This window comes from Heterodontus francisci, chromosome 47 (assembly GCF_036365525.1).
Source record: "Heterodontus francisci isolate sHetFra1 chromosome 47, sHetFra1.hap1, whole genome shotgun sequence".
NCBI lineage: Eukaryota > Metazoa > Chordata > Chondrichthyes > Heterodontiformes > Heterodontidae > Heterodontus > Heterodontus francisci.
Window position 1 is genome coordinate 991399 of NC_090417.1, and position 26753 is coordinate 1018151.

The 26753-nt window shown below is 47.8% G+C and overlaps 1 protein-coding gene across 2 annotated transcripts in view; it reads right to left on the reverse strand.

Annotated features, from left to right (window-relative positions):
* dock5 (dedicator of cytokinesis 5) overlaps positions 1-26218 on the reverse strand; it is a 108135-nt gene extending 81917 nt beyond the window's left edge. The window contains exon 1 of one of the 2 annotated variants that reach the window (XM_068023004.1): positions 25767-26218. In XM_068023004.1, the coding sequence (XP_067879105.1) occupies positions 25767-25809 (43 nt within the window). In that variant the 5' untranslated portion in view covers positions 25810-26218. Of the gene's footprint in view, positions 1-24310; positions 24425-25766 lie in introns of those variants that run through there. The other variant, XM_068023005.1, reaches the window with a different exon arrangement.
* Positions 26219-26753: the final 535 nt, after the last annotated feature.

Consider the following 26753-nt stretch of genomic DNA (forward strand, 5'->3'; position numbering starts at 1 on the left):
CAGGATGGTGTGTGGCTTGGAGGGGAACTTGCAGGTGGTGGTGTTCCCATGCATCTGCTGCCCTTGTCCTGCTAGGTGGTAAAGGTCATGGGTGCTGTCGAAGGAGCCTTGGTGAGTTGCAGCAGTGCCTCTTGTAGATGGTACACACTGCTGCCACTGTGCATCTTTGGCGAAGGGAGTGAATGTTGAAGAAGGCGGATGGGGTGCCAATCCAGTGGGCTGCTTTGTCCTGGATGGTGTCGATCTTCTTGAGTGTTGCTGGAGCTGCACTCATCAAGGCAAGTGGAGAGTAATCCATCACACTCCTGACTTGTGCCTTGTGGATAGGCTTTGGGGGACAGGAGGCGAGTTACTTGCCGCAGAATTCCCAGCCTCTGACCTGCTCTTGTAACCACAGCATTTATATGGCTGGTCCAGATCAGTTTCTGGTCAATGGTGACCCCCGGATGTTGATAGTGGGGGATTCAGCGATGGTAATGCCATTGAACGTCAAGGGGGGGGATGATTGGATTCTCTCTGGTTGGAGATGGTCATGGCCTGGCACTTGTGTGGCGCGATAGTTACTGGTCACTTATCAGCCCAAGCCTGGATGTTGTCCAGGGCTTGCTACATATGGACACGGACTGCTTGGATGACTGAGGTCAGAGGATTACATATTGGATGCAGTATGAGAGAACTGCAAAAAGATTCTCCCCAGATCCGGGAGTGGGATTCAGGTCTTGGACAGTCTTGGGCTATTGAGAAAGGCTGTGAATTGCTGAGGGGATGGAGGGAGGGCATGGGGTAGTGGCAGCAGGGAAGAAAGAGTGCTTGGCCTGATGGAGGAAACATTGATGGCAGCTTTAGGAGATGTGTGAGCTCTATTTGAGAACAGAGGCATTAAGCATCAGCATTCATCGCCCAAACAAAATATATTGAGAAGGGGTTGGCACCAAACAAAAGCTGTCTCACAACATCGGAGCCAGACAAGAATGAAAACTGCAAAGTCATCCTAATTCACAGTCCAACACTTCGGAGCTTAAATTGAGCATTCCATTTGATCCTAATTACTGCCGGAGATTCCTTGGGAATTCTGGCACCAGGGATTGAGTTGAAAGTGGTGGGTATTTGGAAGCCAAGTTTAGAATCATCCTTCAGTGTTCAAAAACACAGTTCCCCAGATCTCACCACTTTTACAAGATGCTGTTCTTCACCTGCGCTGGTCTGGGCCACAACACAAGCTCTACATCTGTACTTAACACAGCTAAGTATGCAGGACAGCACAGTACCAGCGAGGACTCATATTCCAACCCAGGGACGGTAAGCAGCTTGAGAGTTTTCAATGGCCTTGGGAAGAATGAAGGAAGTGTTGGAACTGGTGCCATGCCTCTTCATTTCCACACAGTCATAATAGAGAGAGGGGAGCTTCGAATGAGGAACAGCAGAAATAAAGAGTGATGGGAAGTTTACAATAGAGAACTGAGCTGTGACCTTACAAAGCACAGAAGCAGGCCATTCGGCCCAACAGGACCATGTTAGTGTTTATGCTCCACAAGAGCCTCCTCCCACCTCTTCATCTAATCCCATCAACATAACCTTCTATTTCTTTCTCCCTCATGTGCTTATCTGCTTCCCTTTAAATGCATCGATCATATCTGTCTCAACCACTCCATCTGGTAGCAAGTTCCATATTCTCCCCACTCTCTGGGGAAAGAAGTTCCCCCTGAATTCCCTATTGGATTTATTAGTGGCCCCCATGTCTGGAAAAATCTTCTCTACGTCTACCCCATTATTTCATAATCTTGACAACCTTTACCGGGAGACCTTCAGTCTTTTTTCTACAGAAACGAGCCCCAGCCTGTTCAATCTTTCCTGATAGTTAGAACCTCTGAGTTCTGGTATCAATCTGGCAAATATTTTTTGTGCCTTTTCCAGTGCCTCTGTATCCTTTCTATAATATGGAGACTAGAACTGTTTACAGTACTCCAAGTATGATCTAACCAAGGTTCTTTCCACCATCTACAAGGCACAAGTCAAGAGTGTGATGGAATACTCCCCGCTTGCCTGGATGGGTGCGGCTCCAACAACACTCAAGAAGCTCGACACCATCCAGGACAAAACAGTTCGCTTGATCGTCACGCCATCCACCTCCTTCAATATTCACTCCCTTCGCCAGAGATGCACAGTGGCAGCAGTGTGTACCATCTACAAGATGCAAGGTGTACCATCTACAAGGTTCCTTAGACAGCACCTTCCAAACCCACGACCTCTACCACCTGGAAGGATAAGGGCAGCAGATGCATGGGAACACCACCACCTGCAAGTTCCCCTCCAAGCGACACACCATCCTGACTTGAAACTATATCACTGTTCCTTCACTGTTGCTGGGTCAAAATCCTGGAACTCCCTTCCGAACAGCACTGTGGGTGTACCTACCCCACATGGACTTCAGTGGTTCAAGGCAGTGGCTCACCACCACCTTCTCAAGGGCAATTAGGGATGGGTAATAAATGCTGGCCTAGCCAGCGACGCCCATGTCTCATGAATGAATAGAAAAAGCACAAGTTGAACATAACTTCACTGTTTTTCAATTCTATCCTTCTAGGAATGAAACCCATTGCTTACGTTGCTTATTTTGATGGCTTTATGTTGCTACATTTAGTGATTTGTATGTACGTCCCGATCCCTCTGTTCCTCTATCCCATTTAGATACTTATTTTCCAAGGAATATGTAGCCTCCTTATTCTTCCTATCTAGGGTATTACCTCACACTTAACTATATCGAAGATCATTTGCCAACTGTACACTCATTCTACAAGATTATTAATATATTTTGCTGCGGTCCTCCGTATTAACTGCCCACCCCAAGCTAGGGTCATCTGCAAAGTTTGGAATTATAATTCCGATTCGAGTCTAAATCATGGATGTAAATAGGGAACAGTGGTCCCAGCATCGATCCTTATGGGATACCAATTTCCACCTTCTGCCAAGCTGATTAGCTACCCTTAGCCCATACTCTGTATTGTAGCCAATTTTCTATCCATTTTGCTAACTGTCCCCTGACTGCACAAGTCTGACCTTAGCCATGAGTCTACTATGCGGTACATTATCCAAGGCCTTTAGGAAATCCAAATGTATTTTGTCTGCTGTATTATTATCTATTCTTTCTGCTAATTCTTCAGAGAATAAGGTCGGTCAAGAATGACCTTCCCTCTTGGAATCTGTGCTGACTGCTCTTTATCATATTTCCAGTTTCTAGATGTTTCTCTATTACATCTTTGAGTAAACATTCCATTATCTGATGTTCAAAGTGAACAAGACTCCTCTGCACAGTCTGTGCATGAAGCAGTCAGTATGAAAAGGTGCTTTGATTTATCCAATTGTAATTAATGTACTTGCCTTCTAGACTTCAAAGCTCCAAACTGATTTCCCCATCAGCTCATTCCCAATTTGTTGCCCATCTCTAACTGCCCTTGCCAACTGAATGACTTAGCAGGCCATTTTGGAGGCCTTTTGATAGTCCACCACATTGTGGTGGGTCTGGAGTCACCTCTAGGCCAGACCAGGTAAGGATGGCGGATTTCCTTCTCTAAAGGACATTAGTGAACCAGATGGGTTTTTAATGACAGTCGATGACAGTTTCATGGCACCATTCCCAAGACTAGCTTTCAATTCCAGATTTTTATTCATTGAATTTAAATCCCACCAGCTGCCGTGGTGGGATTTGAACCCATGTCCCCAGAGCATTAACCGGGGCCTCTGGATTACTAGCACAGTGACATTACCACTACACCACCATTTCGCCAAATTGACCTCCTGTGAGAAGGGCTCTTTGTGTGGATGTCGAGTGAGGCTTGGATCAGTGGTGGCCCTCCAAGGCCTATCTCTGCGAGGCCCAGTTGGAAGGCCCTCTGCAGGACTTGCTAAGCCAGCCTTGAGGCAGCACAGAGAGAGTCCTGCACTTTCAGAGGTGCCGTAATCTGACTGAGAATTAAACAGGAGCTCCCTGCCAGTGATTCAGTTGGATGGTGCAGAACCCATAACATTACTGGAAGACCGTGGAACTTTCCCAGTGACCGAGTCACCCTGAACCGACCCCGAAAAAAATCATTCCTCCTTAGAGCAGAGAAGGTTCGGGGGCGATTCGATAGAGGTGTTGAAAATTACAATGGGTTTTGACAGTCAGGGAGAAACTGTTTCCACTGGCAGGCGGGTGGGTAACCAGCACACATAGATTTTAAGATAACTGTCAGAAGACCCCAAAGGGAAGAGATGAGAATCTTTTACATACACTGAATTTTAAGAACACACTGCCGGAAAGGGTGGTAGAAGCAAGGCGATGGAGGAAAAGCAGGGAGGCTGAGACGAATTGGAGAGCTCAAAGAGCCAGCAGAGGCACGATGGGCCGAATGGCCTCCTACTGTGCTGTAAAATTCAATGATTCTATAACTGATAGCTGTTTGGTAGTGCAGAACTTGAGTATCGCTGATAACAGGGACATTTTGTCGAAGATTTTCGTCTTGTACTCATCAGGACAATCTACAAGAATACCAATGTAAGGGAAAGCAACAGTTTATACAGTATGAGAAGAGAGAGCTGATTGGTTGGCAAGTGGACTCTGATTGCTCGAGGCATTGCCATGGAGAATGCACCAGTTTATTAGTGACTGGCAGTTAACTGCCAAGCTTTGTTTGAAACTTAAACCAGGCAGCTTGACTCTGATTGGTCACGGCATTTCCCTGAGGAATGAACCAGTGAATGGCTGTCACTTACTTTGTTCAGCTGAAACAGGCGCAATGTGTGTACATGTTCTTTCTGTCTGCAAAGAACAAAGCCCTGTGTATTAATATATGTAGCTTCCTCTGCACGCAAATGCACCACACTGCGAGCCTGACTGAAAATCTTAATTGGTTGTCAGCATAATTCTTAGTACACTGAGGATCATTTAGCAAATGATGTCCAATCGCAGAATCACATCTCATGTTGCACAGTGTGTTTTGAGTTTTGAGTTAGCGATTCTCTAACTAGTCATTAACCTCAGTGCGGGTGAAGAATGGCTGATGCCATGACTACTTAGCAACGGTTACTGTGCTTCAGATTGCACTTATTGTATTCAAAGCCCTTTGAAAGGGTTGTGAGAGTCGCAGTAAGGAGATACTAGGCCCAGCCCTGGGGAAAGGCCATCTTGGAAACGTGAAGGGCAGGGTACTCTGCAAGAGTCAGGATCTTCACGAAACGAGGACAGAGAAGCAGATTTAGGAAAAATTTTGAAGGAGGGGTGCAAACAATTAAGGCACTGAGGTTCAGGAAGCGTATATGAGAGGACTTGTGGTTCAGTCAACAGTTACAATAATACGTAAGCCTTGGCATGTTGAATTTTCAGTGTGAAGTGATAACTCAGGGACGAGCCTGACCGGAATTCCACGCCTGGGGTTTTCCCTGTCTTTCGGGGTTACTTATTTTGAAGCTTAGAATTGGTTTTTCGTGCTTGGGTTTCAGCTGAGGGCCAGTTAAAGGGGCTATTCCCTTCTCGGAAAAATGCGACGGCCTCTAAACATAGCTTGTGCAAATGACAGTGTGCATTAAAGCCCACGCAAATGCAACGTTTGTGGCTAATCAGGTTTTCACTCGTCTTGAGCGCTTAACTTCTGCCCCACCCCTGAGTCAGATGTATCAGGAGAATACTGGCAGCAGGTTAAATTATCCCTCTATTGTAATGCCGAGTGCTCTACTGGGTGCAGCTTTGACACGGGCGGACTTTTGTTCTCGGTTAAGTCAGAGAGCAGACAGTTTCTCTTTCAAGCTGCCAACACCTGGATGCAGAGTACACTTCACGCTACACTGTCCCCATCAACACACCCAGGGCAGGTAAAACACGGGTTAGATACAAAGTAAAGCTCCCTCTACACTGTCCCATCAAACACTCCCGGGACAGGTACAGCACAGCAATAGATACAGAGTAAAGAAAAAAAAAACAGGTTAGATACAGAGTAAAGCTCCCTCTACAGTGTCCCATCAAACATTCCCAGGACAGGTACAGCGTGCTGTGGGACTGGTTGGTCACTTTGGCCCCGCCCCCTGCATTTGCCACCAAGATCCAGAAGAAACTCGTCGATTTCTTCTGGGGCAAGAGGAAACACTGGGTCTCTGCCGTGGTCCTGAGTCTCCCGATCGAGGAGGGCGGCCAGTCGCTGGTGTGCGTCCGCACCCAGGCTGCGACTCTCCGCCTCCGGACCCTGCAGAGATACCTGTACGTCGAGCTTCCTCCCAGATGGTGTGCGCTGGTGACGTATTTTTTCCGCCAGTGTCACTGCCTTCAAGGCGACACGCAGCTCCTGGTGGAGTCCGTAAGCCGCGCCTTTTTGTTCTTGTTGCTTGTCTTTTACCGGGATCTATTCCGAGTCTGGAACATGGTCGTCTCCAGACAGTGCGCTCCCCCACCGGCGGAGGAGAGCGCCTCGGCTGTCTGAGCGGCCGCCTCCGGGGACGGACCGGAGGGTGGAGGAGTAGCCGAAGCCCCCGGGACGCCCCTCACTGCGGGTGGCGAGGGGGCTCGGGAGAGCGGAGCGCTCCCGGCCGAGCTGACTCCCGCTTGGCCGGAACTGCTCATTAGACCCAGGCCCCGAAACCCTCCTCGGGAGCCGGTCCCGCACAACCCGAGCCGCCTCTCAGAAATGCCGATTGGAATGGCACGGAGGGGTTTCCTGTACGGCCTGCTCCTGCACACTCTTCATTTCCTCGCCCTTGTCAGCCGGCCGGACACACTCTGGCGGTCCGCGTTGCAATCTGGCGGCGACGGGAAACCCCGATGGAGGTCTCTCTACGCGGAAGTCCTCCCTCTTTACATCAGGCACCTGGGGTGGAGGGTGCTGCACAGGGCAGTCCCGTGCAATAGACTTTTAAGTAGATTCACGGACTCCCAGGCTGTCTGTAATTTCTGCGGCCTGGACGAGTCCATAGTCCACGTACATATCGAGTGTGCGAGGTTGCAGCCCCGTTTGAGTATTTAAAGGGGCTGCTCCTTAAGTTTTGGCTGCACTTCAGTCCCACGTTCCTGATCTTTGGGCACCTGGTGCGGAGGGTCATGGGGCGGGAGGAGGATCTCTTCGTCAGTCTGCTCCTGGGCCTGGCTAAGGTGGCAATTCACAGGTCCAGACTGCGGGCCGTCCACCCCGATTGCCTGCCCCTCTTCCGTGGTTACATTCACGCCCGGGTGTCCCTGGAGAAGGAGCATGCGGTGTCTGCCGGCACGCTTGAGGCCTTCCGCGACCGGTGGGCACCGCAGGGACTGGAGTGCATCGTTGATGCTGAGAATGGCATTTTCATTTGAGTTTTGTTTTATTTACTCGATTTTAAGAAAGTTATTTTTAAAAATGTATATAAGGGGGCCTGAGGAATAAAGGCCCCCTCGACATAAAATACATTAAAGGGGCCTGGAGTATAAAGACCACCTTAAAAAAAAATGGGTTAGATACTGAGTAAAGCTCCCTCTACACTGTCCCATCAAACACTCTCAAAAAGAACATATTAGGTGCAGCATAAGGCTCCCTCCCTGTACTCTGTCCCAACAATGTCTCTAACCTCAGTGCAGAACTCCCTTACTCAGCTACTGTGTTCATTTTCCATTTCCCACCCGTTGTTGCCTCTCCGACTGGCGTTACCAAGTTAATGCCAACGGAGCCACGCCAAAAAGATACTGGATTGAGACTCCCAAACTCCTTTCACGATGCTTGCAGCAAAGCAACAACTCACCCCAGCTGTGTAGGCCGCATTCAACTCACGTGTCTTTCCTTCAACTACAACATGGAGTGGGGAGGGAGATTGCTGGAGCTCATGCACAAACAAGGAGCATTTGGGCAAAGCCCAGACCTCAGTTTAGTAGTACTGACAGATCCAAAGCCAAAACTGGGGAAATGAGCCACATGACTAGGCCTTGATTTTTCCCCTGGAAACCCAATGCCAAGCTGCCTGGGTCCCGATGACTAAATAATTATCAAACAACCTCAGTCACCACATGGTGCGATTCAAAAAGTGAGTCATTCGAAAACAAGGCTGGAAATAAAAGGGATAAACAATTTGCAAGCGAACTGAGACAGCAGCTATTGAAATGGAAATGTGTTTACAAGGCCTCGCTATAAAGTCTACATTCATTTTATCCCCTTTCATTCACCTTCCACCACTCCCCCATCCTGAGATATCACAGCTCTGCACATACTACAGCTCTGCTTTCAAGCCAACACTCATGTAAGGCTTAGCTTTATGAAGAGTCCTTGACAGCGTCCCCTTCTCCATAAGCTATAATGTTTCCAAAACACCATGACCTATGACCTCTTCCGCAAAGACCTTGCATGCATAATTGGACAGGAAGATACCAATAGGCCCCTCGCCATTGTCTTCTCTTGCAGCCTCCTGTTTTGCCAAGCTTCAGATCCTCATTCTTGTTCTCCAGCCCTCCCTCACTCCACCCTCCAGCCACATACATTCCAATAACCTGCCTTTCGGATGAGACGTTAAACCAAGGCCCCATCTGCCCACTCGGGGTTTGGGGGTGGTGGGGGGGGGAAATGTAAAAGATCCCATGGCACGACTCCAAAGAAGAGCAGGAGAGTTCTCCCCAGTGTCACATGTGGTGTTTGATTGTATCAGTCTGTCCACTTATCTGTGTTCACTGTGTTTGATTGCTTAAGCCAATGGGCGAGGATGCAGAGTCAAAAGTAAAAAACACACACAGCTGGAAGCTTTTGCAGAACACACCTGGCTGCTCTGGAAGACATGTACTGAAATGGTACAAGAACTTTTAGAGTTAATGTGCTGTAAATAAACCAGTTGGTGATTTTAAGACAAGTATGAAATCTGCATTGCACTGAGATAAATCAGATATCCAAATTAAACCCAGTAACCCGGCGAAAACATAACATCAGGGCCAATATTTATCCCTCAACCAACATCACAAGCAGGTTATCTGTTCATGATCACATCGGGGTTTGTGGGAGCTTGCTGTGTGGAAATTGGCTGCCCCATTACCTGCTCTATCGCAGTGACTTTGAAAGTGCTTCATTGAATGTAAAGTGCTTTGGGCCGTCCAGTGGTTGTGAATGGCATAAAGCTTTTCTTTTCAGTCAAATAACAAAGAACAAAGAACAGTACAGCACAGGAACAGGCCATTCGGCCCTCCAAGCCTGTGCCGATCTTGATGCCTGTCTAAACTAAACCCTTCTGGCACTTCCGGGGTCCATATCCCTCTATTCCCATCCTGTTCATGTATTTGTCTAGATGCCTCTTAAACGTCGCCATCGTACCTGCTTCCACCACCACCTCCCCCGGCAGCAAGTTCCAGGCACTCATCACCCTCTGTGTAAAGAACTTGCCTCGCACATCCCCTCTAAACTTTGCCCCTCACACCTTAAACCTATGTCCCCTAGTAACTGACTCTTCCACCCTGGGAAAAAGATTCTGACTATCCACCCTGTCCATGCCGCTCATAAACCTCGATCATGTCGCCCCTCCACCTCTGTCGTTGCAGTGAAAACAATCCCGAGTTTATCCAACCTCTGCTCATAGCTAATACCCTCCGGACCAGGCAACATCCTGGTAAACCTCTTCTGTACCCTTTCCAAAGCCTCCACATCCTTCTGGTAGTGTGGCGACCAGAATTGTACGCAATATTCCAATATTCCTCCGACTTGCATCCCTTTCTTCCTCCCCTTTCCTTCCGCTCAATGATGATAGTCCATTCTTTCCAGCTCATTTCATGCCCATTTCCCTCCTAAAATCCTGCAGCCCACCATCTCCCCTAATCCTCCTGGCTCTCCATTTGCGCTCCTAGTTTTCCTTATCGTTCTCCCCATAATCTCCTGAAACTACTGGAGTACAGGGACTGTGTAAATTCGCTATGGTGCAATAGTCCCACATCAATGTTTATTTTCCTATCCTCTGCCAGGACAAATGCCAGGACCTTTGCAGTCCATGTCGCGCATCAAGGGTCTTCGAGGGAGGGCCCTCGGCCACTGGCCTGCAGAATCTTGCAACGTCGGCCGTGTGTTTTGGGAGGGAGTGTCAGCGATGCTTAACTATCAAAATAAAACTCTTCAATACTGGGCCTGAGGCGGGGAATTCCTGGCGGGTGTCCAGCTTGAGTTGAAAGAAAAAAGTAAGCGACACATAAAATTTGAGAGGAACTGCAGGCACAAACAATATAGATCAGCACAAGTGGAGCCTTTAATGCCAGTCACTGCACAACATGTCAACAACAGTTACTTCCAGTCCATCGACACAAGGAACTGCTTGTTGCTTTGCTCATCATAACTCTGTTAGTATGCTTTCTGCACTGTCTCTGTCCGACTGCGTGGTTACTGTTAGGAGGCCTGTATACCACTCACACGAGTGACTTCTTGCCTTTATCATTCCTCATCTCGACCCAAACTGCTTCTACATCCTGGTTTCCTGGAACTTAGATCATCCCTCTCTAATGTGCTAATACTGCCATTAATTAACAGAGCCACCCCTCCACATTTTCCTCGCTTCCTGCCTTTCCTAAATGTCATGTACCCTTCGATATTCAGGTCCCAATCTATGTCATCCTGCAGCCGAGACTCTGTAATGGCAATCAGATCGTACTTATTTATTTCTATATTTTCATACTTTTTCTCCTGGTCTGACAACACCTGGATTTTAAAATTCTCTTACTTGTTTTCAAATCCCTCCATGGACTCTCCCCTCCCTATCTCTATAACCTCCTCCAGCCCTACAACCCGCCGAGGTCTCTGCGGCCCTTTAATTTTGGCCTCTTGAGCATCCCTCTCTCTCACCCTCTCTTTGTCTCGCTCACTCCTTCCTGTGGCTCTCCCTCCTATTGCTCCCTTGCACACTCACTCCTTCTCACTCTCTCTCGCGCTCTCACTGCGTGCTCACACCCTCTTGGACTCTCTCACGCACTCATTTGCTCCCTTGCGTACTCTCCCTCTCTCTCACGAGTTCTATTACACGCTCTCTCGCGCGCCGTCTCTCTCACTTCTTATCGTGTGCTGGCACTCTTTTTCACGCATTCTCTCAATGCTCTCTCTCTCGCCTGCTGTATCTCTCTTTCTCACTCATGCGCTCTTGCTAGATCACTCCCTCTTGCACACTCATGTGCTCTCACTCCCGCTCACGTTTTTTTCTCTCTCACTCTATTGCTCCACCATTGGTGGTCGTGCCTTCAGCTGCCTGGGCCCCAAGCTCTGGAATTCCCTCCCTAAACCTCTTTGCCTCTCGCTCTCCTCCTTTAAGACCTAATCTACAGCCTACCTCTTTGACCAGGCTTTTGGCCATCTGTTTTGAGATCTCTTTATGTGTCTCGGTGTCAAATTTTTGTCTTCCTATAATAATTGTGATGTGACTCGGCATATTATACAACATTAAATTTGCTATATAAATACAAGTTGTTGTTGGGATGTCAGGCAGTACGACCATATCAGAGCGGATTATGTAAAGAAGGGTGATGGTGGTGAGGTAGAGCTGGGTGTCAGCATATTTATGGAATCTGAACCCCTGACTTTGGAAAATGTTGGCATTGGGATAGTGCAGAAACAGGTTGGCGGGAGGGTTGGGGAACTTATGGACAATTGGGCCTTCCTAGTGGATGACTGTGTGGTTTGAGAAGGTACGCAAGAACAAGTTGCAGTGCCACTACAGCCCAGGAAACATCAGGAGATGAGGACAGAACAGCACGCTGTGGGGGGGGGGGGGGGGGCAGATTAATGCAAATCGAATTGGGATTGAATTTAAGGAGGCCTTTCTTAGTTCAATTGCCAATCAGCTGAGAAATTGTTATATTTTGTTGAGAAACCTTGCTGAAGAGTTACACACCGTCATATTGGACACTGTCACAGGTGCAAGGAGTAAGAGCAAAGACAAAGTAAGTCAGGAAGTTGTGGCTCGTTAATTCAGCCGCTGACTAACTCCTAAACTGAGAGAGGGGAATATGCAATGAGACCTGGGTGTTCTCGTACACCAGTCGCTGAAGGTAAGCATGCAGGTGCAACAGGCGGTGAAAAAGGCAAACGGTATGTTGGTCTTCATGGCGAGAGGATTTGAGTACAGGAGCAGGGATGTCTTGCTGCAATTATACAGGGCCTTGGTGAGGCCACATCTGGAATATTGTGTGTAGTTTTGGTCTCCTTATCTGAGGAAGGATGTTCTTGCTATAGAGGGAGTGCAGCGAAGGTTTACCGGACTGATTCCTGGGATGGCGGGACTGATGTGTGAGGAGTGATTGAGTCAGTTCGGATTATATTTGCTAGAGTTCAGAAGAGTGAGGGGGGATCTCATAGAAACCTATAAAATTCTAACAGGACTTGACAGGGTAGATGCAGGAAGGATGTTCCCGATGGTGGGGGAGTCCAGAACCAGGGGTCATAGTCTAAGGATACGGGGTAAACCCTTCAGGACTGAGATGAGGGGAAATTTCTTCACCCAGAGAGTGTTCAGCCTGTGGAATTTGCTACCACAGAAAGCAGTTGAGGCCAAAACATTGTATGCTTTCAAGGAGTTAGATCTAGCTCTTGGGTCTAAAGGGATCAAAGGGTATGGGGCGAAAGCGGGAACAGGTTACTGAGTTGGATGATCCCCCATGATCATAATGAGTGGCGGAGCAGGCTCAAAGGGCCGAATGACCTACTCCTGCTCCTATTTTCTATGTTTCCTCCTGGCCAGGCCTGACCACACTGATATTCAGTTTACTCAGGACGGTCACTTTGTTAAACAGCACGGCTGATGAAGGATTCACAGCAGTCTGACAAAGCCAGCTGATCCTACACAGCTGGACTGCCCAGGGCCCGGGACTGGGTCCGAATCCCATCCTTCTCCACGGCTGACAAGCTTTGCACCGTGGGACTGTGTACCATTGGCACTTCAACAGGCTGACATCATGGGAGGATCGAGGAAGCAAATGGCAACACGACGAGCAGGTCACCATGACAACGAAGGCCTCTGGCACAGCAGGAGTTCACAGGCCTGCTCAAACAGCGACAAACCGGCCTATTAACCGCTGCCCACATATTCATTTCCTGTTATAGCAACTTATAATGATGCGCATGATTGTGGGTTTGCACAATCTCCTTTCACCACAACTATCTATACACCATTAAAAATTAAATTAGCAGTGAGATTTATAATCAGAAAGGGTGGCGTAAAATGCCAACTGACTTAAAACTATATTAAGCTGTGTATGCAAGAGACATTAAAATAACTAATCAAAGATGTGTCTGACACTGTCGACTTGGGCCTCAGTTGGAACCCAGACCCAGAGTGGGATCTCTCCTCCATTTCTTGGTTGCAAGTCCCCCATTGAAATTAGTTTCAAGCAAGCTCTTGTGCATGCAAATTCTCAGGCAGAACGGTGCCAAGCCTTTGGCACAGGTTGGCAGCAAACTGCCAATGTCCCCGATTGAGGCCTTTGAAAAGGCCAGCGTGGGAAAAGAAAGCAGGCCTCTGGCAGGGCAGGGCAACAGGGTGGCAGTCCATTGTAGAAAGAATGTGAGAGGGGGCTTTGTTTGCATCTAGGCCATGCTGTAGGTGACCGGAGAATGAGTAATGCTGTGACCAAGTGTGCTCTGGCTATCAGTAGTCGTGACAAACTCAGTCATGAATTTGTGCGCGAGTGGGATGGGTATGCTGCCTGTCGGACATCTGTTCCCCTTTCAAGTCAATGGAAATAAAAATGGCTCCCCAAATAGTTTACAGTTCCCCACCCCCTCCGTCCATCATGCACAGCGGCACTGAGCGCTACAAGTCAGGAAGATCCCAGGATCCTCCCCTGGTCAGAAAGGAGACAACAATCAGCCAGATTTCCCACCGAGGGGCAGTGCTGAGGGAGCGCCACACTGTCGGAGGGGGTCAGTACTGAGGGACCGCCGCACTGTCAGATGTCATTAGGACTGTAAAAGGCGCTTTTTAACTGCAAGTACTGCCTTTTCATGTGGAGTTGCAAAACGAGTTCGTTTAACAGAAATCCAGAAAGTAAACAAGGTTCTGGCGGTAAAGATTTAGCTATCAGTTCCTGCAATGCTAAATATGGGACGCAACTCCTCTGAGGAGGAGTGTTTGGTTGCAAGATGCTGATAGCTGAGGCAGCTGCTGTTGTAGATCGGAATGTCCCATTTTCCCCGCATGTTCTGTAAACACAGACACCCTTGTCCTCCTCGCTCGCCTGGTGTTTATCATTCCCGCAGTCAGCCTCGTGGGCTTTTTGTTATCCTTTCTGCTCAAACCTTGGTGGGAGCACTGGTAGCACTTTGAGAGAGAGAGAAAGAGAGAGATAAGAGAATAGGTTGCTTCTGACAACTCAGATCCCGTTCTAACTCACCCTCCAGTGAGCAGGAAGTGTTTGCGGGTAAACGTCGGGGGCAGTGGGGAACGGTCAGAATCAAGTGTGATGCCAGCTGCAGTCAAATAGGCCACCTCGGCCTGCTCCTGAAATGCTTTCCTTCTGACCTTCATAGGAGTCTAAAGTCCGGGTGCAACTTTAGTAACTTTGCAGGTGCACATTTGCAGTCTCCCAGTGACTGATGTTGCCTCTTCCCTCCCTTTTAACCAGGTATTTATTCTGCCACAATGCTATCTGTTTATTCTCACCTCCCAGCCTCGCTTGGGAGACAGTGTGGTGGTAATGTTACTAGGCTTCATAATCCAGAGGCCCAGGTTACTGCCCTGGGGATACGGGTTCAAATCCCACCACGGCAGCTGGTGAAATTTAAATTCGATTAATGATTAAAAATCTGGAATTGAAAGCTCGTCTCAGTAATGGTGCCATAAAACTAACATAGTCATAAAAACCTATGTGGTTCACTAATGTCCTTTAGGGAAGGAAATCTGCCATTCTACATGGGACTCCAGACCCACAACTGTGTGGTTGACTCTTAACTGCCCTCTGAAATGGCCTAGCAAACCATTCAGTTGTCAAGGGCAATTAGGGATGGGGAACAAATTCTGGCCTTGCCAGTGATGCCCACATTCCATGAAAGAATTAAAAAAAGAGTTGAGGGTTGGCCAAGACACTGGGAGAAATTCTCTGCCCTTCTTTCAACGAATGTCTAGCACAGGCCCGATGGGCTCAATGGTCTTCGCTGTTCTGTAATCTGAGCCAATGGAACAGGCAGTCGTAGAGTCATTTACGGCACAGATGGAGGCCATTCAGCCCATCGAGTGGGGGCGGGGGGGGGTTGACGCACCCTTTGAAATGCAGCAGTTTCCCCCCACCCCTCCCAGTCAGATTATCAGCCTGAAGCCACAAGTTTGACCATATGCTAAAGACACACCCAGATCTCAGCAGAGTAATGGTTCTGAAAGATTAATCTCCCTTTTCTTAAAAAGAAATTGGGTGAATTTGATTTTCCTTTAGTTGATGCACTTAAGGCTGGGCAATGAGCATGTGTTAATGCAGGCTGCTAATTGGCTAACTGCGGGCTGAGTGAACTTTCACCCCTCCCCTTTGTTGCGATGCTCAGGATGTTGTCGGCCCGGGAGCCAATGTAGGCCAGCGAGCAGAGGGCAACAGGACTAGATGTGTGTTAGGGTATGAGCAGAAAATACATGTATTATTTCCTCTGCTGCAATTTGTACTCTGATATTCACCATTCAACATCAAAGGGGTCTCTCTCTATCTCTCTCGCTCGGCCTCGCCAGGAGCCTCCATCTCATTGCACAACAGCTCGTGACTCGTAAGCTTCAATTCCAAGAGCACTCTCTCTTTTCAGAGAATAACATGCTCCGTTTCTTTGCAAATACCTTCAGCCTGAGTCGCCGAAGTAGGTTTGCTTATCTGTATCTTAGTACTGTGGCCTTGACAAGTACCTGCACAGACAAAACCCCCCCATTGATCTCCGCCATTTCTGAGTCTCAACAGCTCTCAGTTTGCCATTTATAAAGCCAAAATTGGCCCTTCATGTTCCAACCACTCAACAGCTTGCATTTAGGTCGGTCCCATGGTGCTTCACAGGGGCATTATCAAACCAAAATTGGACACTGAGCCACATCAGGAGTTTTTTTTAAATTCGGGACGAGAATGTCACAAGCCGGAATCAGAGGAACGCAGATATCTCGGAGGGTTGTGGGGGCTGGAGGAGATTACAGAGATAGGGTAGGGGCGAGGCCATGGTGTTGTCAGCGTACGTGACACCATGTCTTCGGATGATGTTGCCGAGGGCCAGCGTGTCACTGAGAAATAGGAGGGGGCCAAGGTTAGATCCTTAGTCCCACTCATAGTGGGAGCCCCAGTTGCCCCAGGTAGGGCCAGCAGTGGGCAATCCCTGCCAGAGGGCAAGCGCATGGTCCAGCGGGGTACTGACCCATCCAGACCAGGAACGGGCAAAAGATTGCACCCTCTGTGCCAAATTAACCATCCCACAAGGGGCATTACAAGTGGCAACTGGTGCTCTTAGCTTATTGGGGGATGGGGGTGGGACAAATCCCCAAGTTTTTTTTAATGGTTTAAATTTTTCTTTTTTTTTAAACAAGAAATTGCGGAATCTGATTCAACAAGAGACAGTGTGCGGCAGAGCATTCCACAGTACAGCCTTGCTCTCGGGGGACAATACGTTTTGTAAGCTCCCCTAAATGTGGTGACAATCTCATCGCGATTGCCCTCATCGTAACCCTGCACAACCATGAGGCCAGGTGCTGGCACGGTGCCAGCTCTTATTTCATGTCAATGTAACTGCCCACTGCATCTGCCCTGAAGGGTTGGACTGGCCTGGAGAGGCTGGCACATACTTTCTGTAAGTGAGGGAGTAATCTCGCCTGCCGTGTCTGAGAGAGAAACACGCAACAGAAGACTAGACACTGTCAGTGACTGCAGGGATCGGTGCTAGGACCCCAGCTATTCACAATATACATTAATGATTTAGATGAGGGAACTAAATGTCATATCTCCAAATTTGCAGATGACACAAAACTGGGTGGGAGGGTGAATTGTGAGGAGGATACAGAGAGGCTTCAGGGTGATTTGGACAAGTTGAGTGAGCGGGCAAATGCATGGCAGATGCAGTATAATGTGGATAAATGTGAGGTTATCCACTTTGGTAGCAAAAACAGGAAGGCAGATTATCTGAACGGCTATAAACTGAGAGAGGGAATATGCAATGAGACCTGGGTGTTCTCGTACACCAGTCGCTGAAGGTAAGCATACAGGTGCAACAGACAGTAAAAAAGACAAACGGTATGTTGGCCTTCATAGCGAGAGGATTCGAGTACAGGAGCAGGGATGTCTTGCTGCAATTATACAGGGCCTTGGTGAGGCCACATCTGGAATATTGTGTGCAGTTTTGGTCTCTTTATCTGAGGAAGGATGTTCTTGCTATAGAGGGAGTGCAGCGAAGGTTTACCAGACTGATTCCTGGGATGGCGGGACTGACATATGAGGAGACATTAATTCGGTTAGGATTATATTCGCTGGAGTTCAGAAGAGTGAGGGGGGAGCTCATAGAAACCTATAAAATTCGAACAGGATTTGACAGGGTAGATGCAGGAAGGATGTTCCCGATGGTGGGGGAGTCCAGAACCAGGGGTCATAGTCTAAGGATACGGGGTAAACCTTTCAGGACGGAGATGAGGAGAAATTTCTTCACCCGGAGAGTGGTGAGCCTGTGGAATTCGCTACCACAGAAAGCAGTTGAGGCCAAAACATTGTATGTTTTCAAGAAGGTGTTAGATATAGCTCTTGGGGCGAAAGGGATCAAAGGATATGGGGAAGGCAGGAACAGGTTACTGAGTTGGATGATCGGCCATGATCATGATGAATGGCGGAGCAAGCTCGAAGGGCTGAATGGCCTACTCCTGCTCCTATTTTCTATGTTTCTACGAATGCTCGTCTACAAGTTGCATTTCTATAGCACTTTAAGGCAGTAAGGCCTTTGACGGGACCGTTATTGGATAAAGGTTTTAAGCAGCGTCTTGAGAGAGAGATAATGAGGCAGAGGGGGTTAGGGAGGGAATTCCAGAGCTCAGGGCACCAAGCAGTTGAGGGCACGACCGCCAATGGTGGAGCGATTAAAATCGGGGGATGCTCAAGAGGCTGGAAATGGAGGAATGCAGAAATCTGGGAGAGTTGTGGGCGGGCTGGAGGAGGTTACAGAGACAGGGGAGGGGGGGGCGAGGTGGGATTTGAAAACAAGAAGGAGAATTTTTTATTTTTTTTTTAAATCGAGGTGTTGCCGGGCCGGGAGCCAGTGTAGGTCAGCGAGCACAGGGGGTGATGGGTGAACAGGACTCGGTGCAAGTTAAGACATGGGCAACAGAGTTTTAGATGGAGTTTATGGGAGGGGGAGAATGTAGGAGGCCGTCTCGGAGGGTGTTGCAGCCATAACAGGGTTTGTACACGTGTGTTGAGGATCACGCTGCACCATTCCATCTGTCTTTCTGCGAAAAGCAGAAACGTTTGGCTCCGAGCTTGTGAACAATTGTCGCCTGCTTAATACTAAACTCTGATCCAGCATTCACCATCTGTGTCCTGTCCAGCTGCTCGCCTGCAAGATGATATCCTGACTGGAGACGTCCTTACTGAATTGGTTGCCAAGACGAGACAGCTTTTTAACCTCGTGTGCCACCCTCCAGAGTGGAGCCGGCAGGGTTTAACACTGCTGCTGCCTAACCATAGAATGGCTACAGCACAGAAGGAGGCCATTCAGCCCATCATGTCCGTGTTGGCTCTCTGCAAAGAGAAACTCAACTAGGTCCACAATCTGGCCCGCGGCCCTGCCTCGAAGCCGAGCAGAGTGTAATGACTGAGGCGGGAGGAGTTCACTGTCTTTTCTAGCTCCACTTCTCCACGGGTCACAACATATATTTAAATGTTTACCCAGTTACCGATATGGTCATTCATAGACTCTGTTCTTTATCCCAGAATAAAATACACCAACCAGGTTTCTTTAATAAACAACAAAATTATCAGTTTATTATAAAACAAGACATAACCAGTAACGATGCAAAGCATTAACACAGATTGAAATATGAAAGTTCCCTTTTACCTTAGCCCCTCACACAAACACACACACATACTGGTTAACCAAAAAACTGGAGATTTTCTCTTTAAAGGTCTGTGACAAAACAGGATACTTTGTCTAAACACTTGCTAATTCTTAAAAAAAAAAGGGACGATAAGGAACGATGTCAGTTTTTTGGTTTGGCGTCTCAAATATGCCTAGACGCCTGTCACTGGAATCTTTCTAGAACAGTTCTTTTCAGACGATGTTGAGGATCAGTTTGGCAGGCTTTCCAGGAGAAATGCAGCAACAGTTTCTCTATTTCATACACTTGATTCTCAGGAAGTTCTCAAAGAGATGGAAGAGGGTGAGCTGATGGTGACTGCTCTCTTGGCTGATTTTCTCCAACTGCCTTCAAAACAGTTCAGACCCCAACACACTGTCCAAAGCGAATCCAAAAACAATATCTCAAGAGTCAAGCCTCCTGACCCCCTATAAAATCTTGACCTGTCATTTCTCTGTAAACATCTCCCCCAAGTCAAAAAGCCCCTGCTGGGTATTTATCTGAAGACTGGTGACTTCCAATCAATGTTCTTTTCAAAACGAGAGCTCTCAGTGTCCTTTCAATGACCCCAGTGAAAAAGCATCCATGGAATCCTTTTCAGTTTTCCCAAATAAAACAATGTCCATAATTCTAAAATATGAATTCTCAAAAAAATACTTAAAAATTATAGAAGCACCGTCATAACAAGAGTGTTTCATTTTGTCGCTAAGATACCGCAGTAAAGCCAATCAGAGGACAGGCTGGCTGATACAAGTATATCTTAGAAAGGGTTCTTGGGAGCAAGGAATGCTGGAAAATGCCAAGTGGACTTTTGCCTGTTTTGTAGCTACTTGACTTTTGTATCTGTGAGGATTTGGTCTCTGGGTAACTGAGTAATTTTTTAACAGTGCAAGATTTTACAATACACGGGGAGAAGGGATTAATGTCACCCAGCACATTGACGTCTATTTAGTGTCATTTATACACTGGCCAGCAGCCAAACACCTGCGAAAGAAGGCTAATATTAACCCCGCCAGCCAATCCCGGAAATGGCACTCCTTCCCTCCCGCAATCTCACCGCCCTTCTACTTGTAAAACCAACTTTTAAAAACCAGTGCTCGTCACTGACCACTGCTCCCATAATGGGCCTAACTTTATCACTTTTCTCATCTTCACACACCACACCCACCTTGCTCAATCGACCAACATTCCCCGCAGTTCCTCAAAAACCGAGCCGCAACACACAACTTTCAATGGGCTAATTCTCACAGGTCTCTCTCCCTCCCTAATCCGGAAAACTTCTGCTGGATTGCAGCCAGGGCATGCGGCTTAGTGTCTGAACAGAAAGACTGGCATTGCATTCCCTCTTTTGAGAACAGGTACGTGGGCTGGACAGCACGGCGGTGATGGGAGATTAAAAAAGCAAATAAACTACCTCCCAAAGCACAGACTGAGTAACTCGGTCAGGTAAATCGGATGTGTGCAAGCCTTGTTTCACTTTCTTTTCCTTATCACCTGCAGTGTCTATTTGTCTTGGAGATTCTCCAGCAGCCTGTTAGTGAAGGTGAAGGTGAAGGTGAATTCTCTCTACTCCACCTGTACTCTGTCCTTCCTGGGCTGAAGGACTGAGGGCCACTTCCTTCAGGAGTTTTCTAAGGCTCCTCTGGAAGCCTCAATGCAGCCAGTCGAAAAGACTGCTACAGGCCCGGAGCCTCCACAGGCCCAGAGCACCACTCAGGCTGAGGGTGACATACAGGCCCAGCACAAGGCCAAGGGGCTTGCTGCAGGCCTCACCTCACCAGATCTCCATCCCGACACACTTTGTAATGGGGCTGACTGGATCAGCAACACAAACTCTGACTGACAATCTCTCTCTCCTTAGCTCAAAAGGGTTTTGTTAAGGCACCAACTGCTGCCGGATGACAAAGCAGGCTCGGGATGAAGCTTGTGCCTTCACTGTCCACGTACAGTGCGGAAACTCTTTTATTTCAATACTAAACGGCCTGCTTGGCAGGAAACAAAAACCCGGCAGCTGGCAGCATGTGAAGCGCATTCCGGAACAATCTGCACGTGTTGTTCAAGAGCCAGATGCTGGCCTGGGATAGCTGATATCGAATGGCAATTGCTGTCAACTGAGCTCATTGGCGCGGCATCAGCTGGGCTCAGGGGGCCGGGTGGTGCCATTGGTCGGAGTGCTACCCTTTCACCCCAGGGCCCAGCTGCCAAGCACCTTGCTCCCTAAAATAAAACAAAGCTTAACTGGCCTCAGAATTTTGATTGCTGCACCAGGAATCATTTTCCTAACTCTCCTTCTGGGGAGTGGGGGGGGGGGGGGGGGGGGTGGGATATGATCCCCCTGCTGGGCTGGAGGCAGTGACAAAGAGCTTTGTTCACCTTTGCTCGCTAACTTTAAACTTAAAAGTAGGCTTGAGCACTTTAACCCAGTTCTTATTTTCCTGCGACGGTGATTGAGGGATAAATATTGGTGAAGGCACCTGCTCCTCTTCATGGGATTGTTACGTCCGCCCGAGATGGGGCCTTGGTTTAATGTCCCATTGGAAAAACAGCACCGCCGGCAGTGCAGCACTCCCTCAGTACTGCACTGGGATTGTCAGCCTGGATTTTTTGTGCTGAGGTCCTGGTGCGGGACTTGAACCCAGGAATATCTGCTAAGGGATCAGAGTTACAGCCCTGGCTGACTAGGACTGTGCACTACATTCCACTCCCGCGTACCTCCTATACAATGTCTCCTCTAGAACCATGTCCCTTCACATTACACTCAAATTCAGAGTTAACCACTAACGCATCAGTCTATGGGCACCCTGACCGGCTGTGGGAGTGCGTCAATGGCGGGGGAAGGGGGGGGGGGTGGGCGTTGTGGGTAGGTGGGAGAGGAGGAGAATTTTTTTTAAAGCAGCCAGTTGTAAGCTGGAATTCTCTGCTGGAAAGGACGGTGGAAACAGATTCAATAGGAACTTGAAAAGGGAAAAATAATTGCAGGGGTATGGGGAAAGAGCAGGGAAAGTGGGGCTCATTGGAGACCACTTTCAAAGAGTCAGCACAGGCACGATGGGGCAAATGGCCTCCTTCTGTGCTGTACGATTCTGCCATTGTGTTAAATTTATATACATTGTGCTCTTGGTATTTTAAAAATGAGTCTTTTGCGCTCATGAAGGTGCAGCTCCTTCGACCTCTTAAACCAACTAATGAGGGATATTTGTCTTTTTATCCTTTGCAGCTGGACTTGCTGTCTTGTTTCAGTTGTTGGGAAACTCAGTTGTGCTATCATACCCACCAGGGCTGTTGAAATTCTGTCTTCCTTCCTGGGACTCAATGCCAGTTGAAAATCTCACTGACAACACAGTCAATCAGAGGTCAATCAGCTTGTGCCTGAGGTCAGTGACAGCACGCATGTATGGTACCTTCAGTCTGGTCTTGCCTTCAAACAGAAGAATTAGGAGCAGGATTGGCCCCTCGAGCCTGCTCCGCCATTCAATACAATCATGGTTGATCTTCTGCGCCAACTCCACTTTCCTGCCCACTCCCCATATCCCTCGATTCTCTGACAGACCAAAAATCTGTCTATCCCAGCCCTGAACATACTCAACAGTGGAGCATCCAGAACACTCTGAGTCAAATTCCAAAGATTCATAACCCTCTGAGTGAAGAAATGTCTCTTCATCTCAGTCCTAAATGATTGTCTCCTTATCCTGAGATTGTGCCCCGTGTTCTAGACTCCCCAGCCAGGGGAAACAACCTCTCAGCTTCTACCCTGTCCATCCCCTTCAGAATTTTGTATGTTTCAATGAGATCACCACTCTTCCAAACTCCAGAGAGTATAGGCCCAAATTACTCAACCTCTCATCCCAGGAACCAATCTAGTGAACCTTCGCTGCACCCACTCCAAGGCAAGTATATCCTTCCTTAAATATGGAGACCACAACTGCGCACAGTACTCAAGGTGTGGTCTCATCAAAGCCCCGTACAATTGTAACAAGCCTTCCTTATTCTTGTACTCCAGTTCCATTGCAATAAAGGCAACCCTGCCATCCCAATTGCTTGCTGTACCTGCATGTTAACTTTGTGTTCCTTGTATGAGTGCACCCAAGTCCCTCTGAACAACATTTTAGAAGTTTCACACCTTTTAAAAAAGATTCTGCTTTTCTATTCTTACTACCAAAGTGAATAACCTCACACTTCCCCGCATTATACCACAATTTTCTGCATATAATATGCACCAGATATAATGTGCACTCCGATTCTCACGGACAGAGCCAAATTTGCCTTATCACATGTGCAACACGGACCTAGACTTTTGTAATACTGCAGGCAGAACGACCGTTCATTGACAAAAGTAGCGAGCAAAATGTGTGATAAGTAGATTGAATGAGCCGATAGCTTTTAAATAATCAATTGAACGGAGCATGTGACACCCCGACAAGTTTCTCAGGGCAACAAGGCAGGATTCTTTTTAACTAATATTTTTAGTTTAAAATTTTAACCGTTAAACATGACAGAGAAAAGAGCAAGTTACATGGTGGCCTTCAAACTTAAAGTGAAAGAAGTTGCTTCTTGATCATTTCTTTCAAAAACTAAGTTTATAAATGCCAAAAACTTAATGAAGACACGGACCAATTCTCACTTATGCCTTGGAAACAGGAAGAATTTAAAAAGGAATGAAACATTTCCAGTAAGTATGTATTATCATTCACGACACATCGGGAAAAGATGCTACCATGTATAATAAGCACTTTAACTTCTAGAAAAGTTTTAGGGAGAAAAATGTGTATTATGTTTGAAAAACCTTGTCGCCCAATCACTAAACCAACTGCATTCAGTACTAAATAGCGATTATGTGCAATGTAAGGACCTGAGACATTGAAAAGGTGGAAAGACTGAAGGGACTGGGAGATGCAGACCACGAAATGCTGAGGATTAAAGACTCTACCCACCCGCATTTAATCTCCGTAATGCAAGTTCTGTGTAATGCTCCCCACACACCAAATGTAATGAAGCGAGGCTCGAGAATATTCACTCCTTCTCACCAATCGACCTGCTATTCTGGGCAGACAGCACAACATTGATACAAACACACACAGTAAAAAGAGTTATCTGTTGGCATTTGAACTCAGGTTCTCTGGATTATTGATCCAGTCACAGAACCACTGCACTAATGCACCCTCAGTTGCTGCTCCCCTTCCTGTGGTTACGTCTAAGCCTCCGACTTTGCAATCTGGCCCAAGAGCTCCTGTTTAATACCGTTTAATTCCACAGCAACAGTTATTTTAATCCGCCACCTCAAATGTGTTTCTGCCCCTGGAGAATTTCTCACCTGGTAGCAGTCACTTCGACTGGCCATCAGTGGCCTTTTGCCTCCAGTGTCAGGTACCGCTCCTGTGCTAACTCACACCATCTCCCTGCTACCTTCAGTGTGTCCTCAGGGTCAGGGAACATTTGAAGAGTAAAACCTTGACGTCAAGCCTTGATGGAAATGAACTCAACTTCAAAGAGAGAAGCCGAGGCATTTATTGTGCGTCTTTGCACATCTCGCCAGAGCATTTCAAATTACTTCACACACACAAAAAAAGGAAGTAATTGGGGATGATTATTCTGCAGCATGAAGAGAATAGTCTTTTCATGCCAGATGAATGAATCTGCCTTTTGGCTGAGAGGGGTATGTTGGCTGGGATGTTGCTATTTGAGAAGGTCACTGGGACATTGGACGTGCATCTGAACAGGCAGGCTGGACTCCAGCTTAGCACCTTACCAGTGGACAGTGCAGCACTCCCTCAGGGCTACGCAGGGATTATGGATATGTTTGAGCAGTAACATGGTACTGTTAAGGGTTTTAACGTGGGAACAAGTTGCCGACACAGAGTATTCAAACTAATAGCGTGCAACCTAGTGGGTTTGTTGAAGTTTGCTTGGGGGAGGGTGCGAGGGTTCGACTAAGCCCTCCACCATGTCTTTGTTACCTCTAGACGCGACTGTTCCAACGCACTCCTGACTGATGCCCCCCCCCCTCCCTATCGCTGTAACCTCCTCCAGCCCCACAACCCTCCGAGATCTCTGTGCTCCTCCAATTCCAGCATCCCCGATTTTAACCGGTCCACCACTGGCAGCCGTGCTTTCAGCTGCCGAGGCCCTAAGCTCTGGAATTCCCTCCCTAAACTTCTCCGCCTCTCTTTTAAGACGTTCCCTAAAACCTACCTCACTGATCAAGCTTTGGGTCGTCTGCCCTCACATTTTATGTGGCTGGGGTGTCATATTTTGTTTATTAATGCCCCTGTCAAGTCGTTTACTCAGTTAAAGGCACTAGAGAAATACAAGTTGTTGCAACTGAGAGTTCCGGGGAGTGAGCCAGTATTTACTGAGTGCTCAGGGAAAAAGAATCAATATTAATTCAGAGCTCTGGAGTGAATGAATATTTACAGCTGAATCTCCAGTGTGAAATTGCAAGTACAGGGAGTGGGGAATTCTCTCTCTCTTGCTGTGTTTTAAAAAAAAATTGTTCTTGATTCTCTGTCAGAGATGCTGGGGTGAGTGGGTAGAGAGAGAGAGAGAGAGAGACTGCCCTGCCTTTGTAAAGCTTTTTAGTCACTGTCGAGTCTGCACTCTCTCAGCTCATGCCCTGCCAGCTTCACAAAATGATCAGCTCGCTGGAAAAGAATCACACAACGGGGGGGGGGGGGAAGTAACTTTCAGCAGTTCTCCGGAGAAGAAAAACATTTCAGCAGAGCTTGAGAAAGTTAGACAGCTTGGAAGTGGTGAAAAAATACTGTACTCACCGACCCCGTACTTTTCCCTTCTAGTTGGAAGCCAGCGAGACATATCTTGTGCCCTTCCTGGATAGTGTGAAACGTTCACAATGAACTCCCTTCCGCATCGAAGCAGCTCCTCTGATCCTTCTTGCACTGCCTTGGAAAAGGAGTTATCTCCATTGTAACTGCTCCCTCCCCTTGTCCTTTAAGCGAGTGGAGCCTACAAGCTGGGACACACACACATTCTCTCTCTCTCTCTGCCTCCCCCGGTCGGGCTGATGTAATGCTAACTTCCCATTAAACAATGCCCCATGGTCAGGATCAGTGCTGGGAACGAGCTGCCAGGTCTCCCCCTATCTGATTGTCTGCATTCAACACCCTGACGACTCCCCTTGTTAACTGATCCACAAAACAGCAACACGACTGCACTCCGAACTTGAAACCTCCGCTGAGAGAGGAAGGTTTATCCATCACTATTCCAGACAGCAAAACACTATCACGCTCACCCCGCCCGGCCAAAAATTAGTGTGTTAAATTCGATTTTGTTTTAAAGGGCTGCCGTAAGTTGAAGTCCAGGCATTCATCGCCGTAAAGGGCTTTTTGATAAGAGAAAGTGGTTTCCAAGTGGCATTCGGGTCGGTAACCGGAGGACACGGTTTGAAAATTATTGCCAGGGCCAGAGCGGATTATATTTCAATGCAGTCGCTGCCTGAAAGGGCGGGAGATACAGATTCAATAGTAACTTGCAAAAAGGGAATTGGATCAATACTCGAAGGGTTAAATTTGCAGGGCTATTGGGGAACAAGCAGGGGAGTGGCATTAATTGGATAGCCCTTTCAAAGAGCCAGCACAGCAACAAGGGGCCGAATGGACTCCTGTGTGTTACCATGATATATGAATGTCTGGACACTTCCTCTGCTAGCCTGATTCCAGGAACTGACAAATCCCTAGCAATGCTTTGACACGATCGGGATACACTCACTGGATGTCGGATTTGCCTCAGGAGCTGCCTCT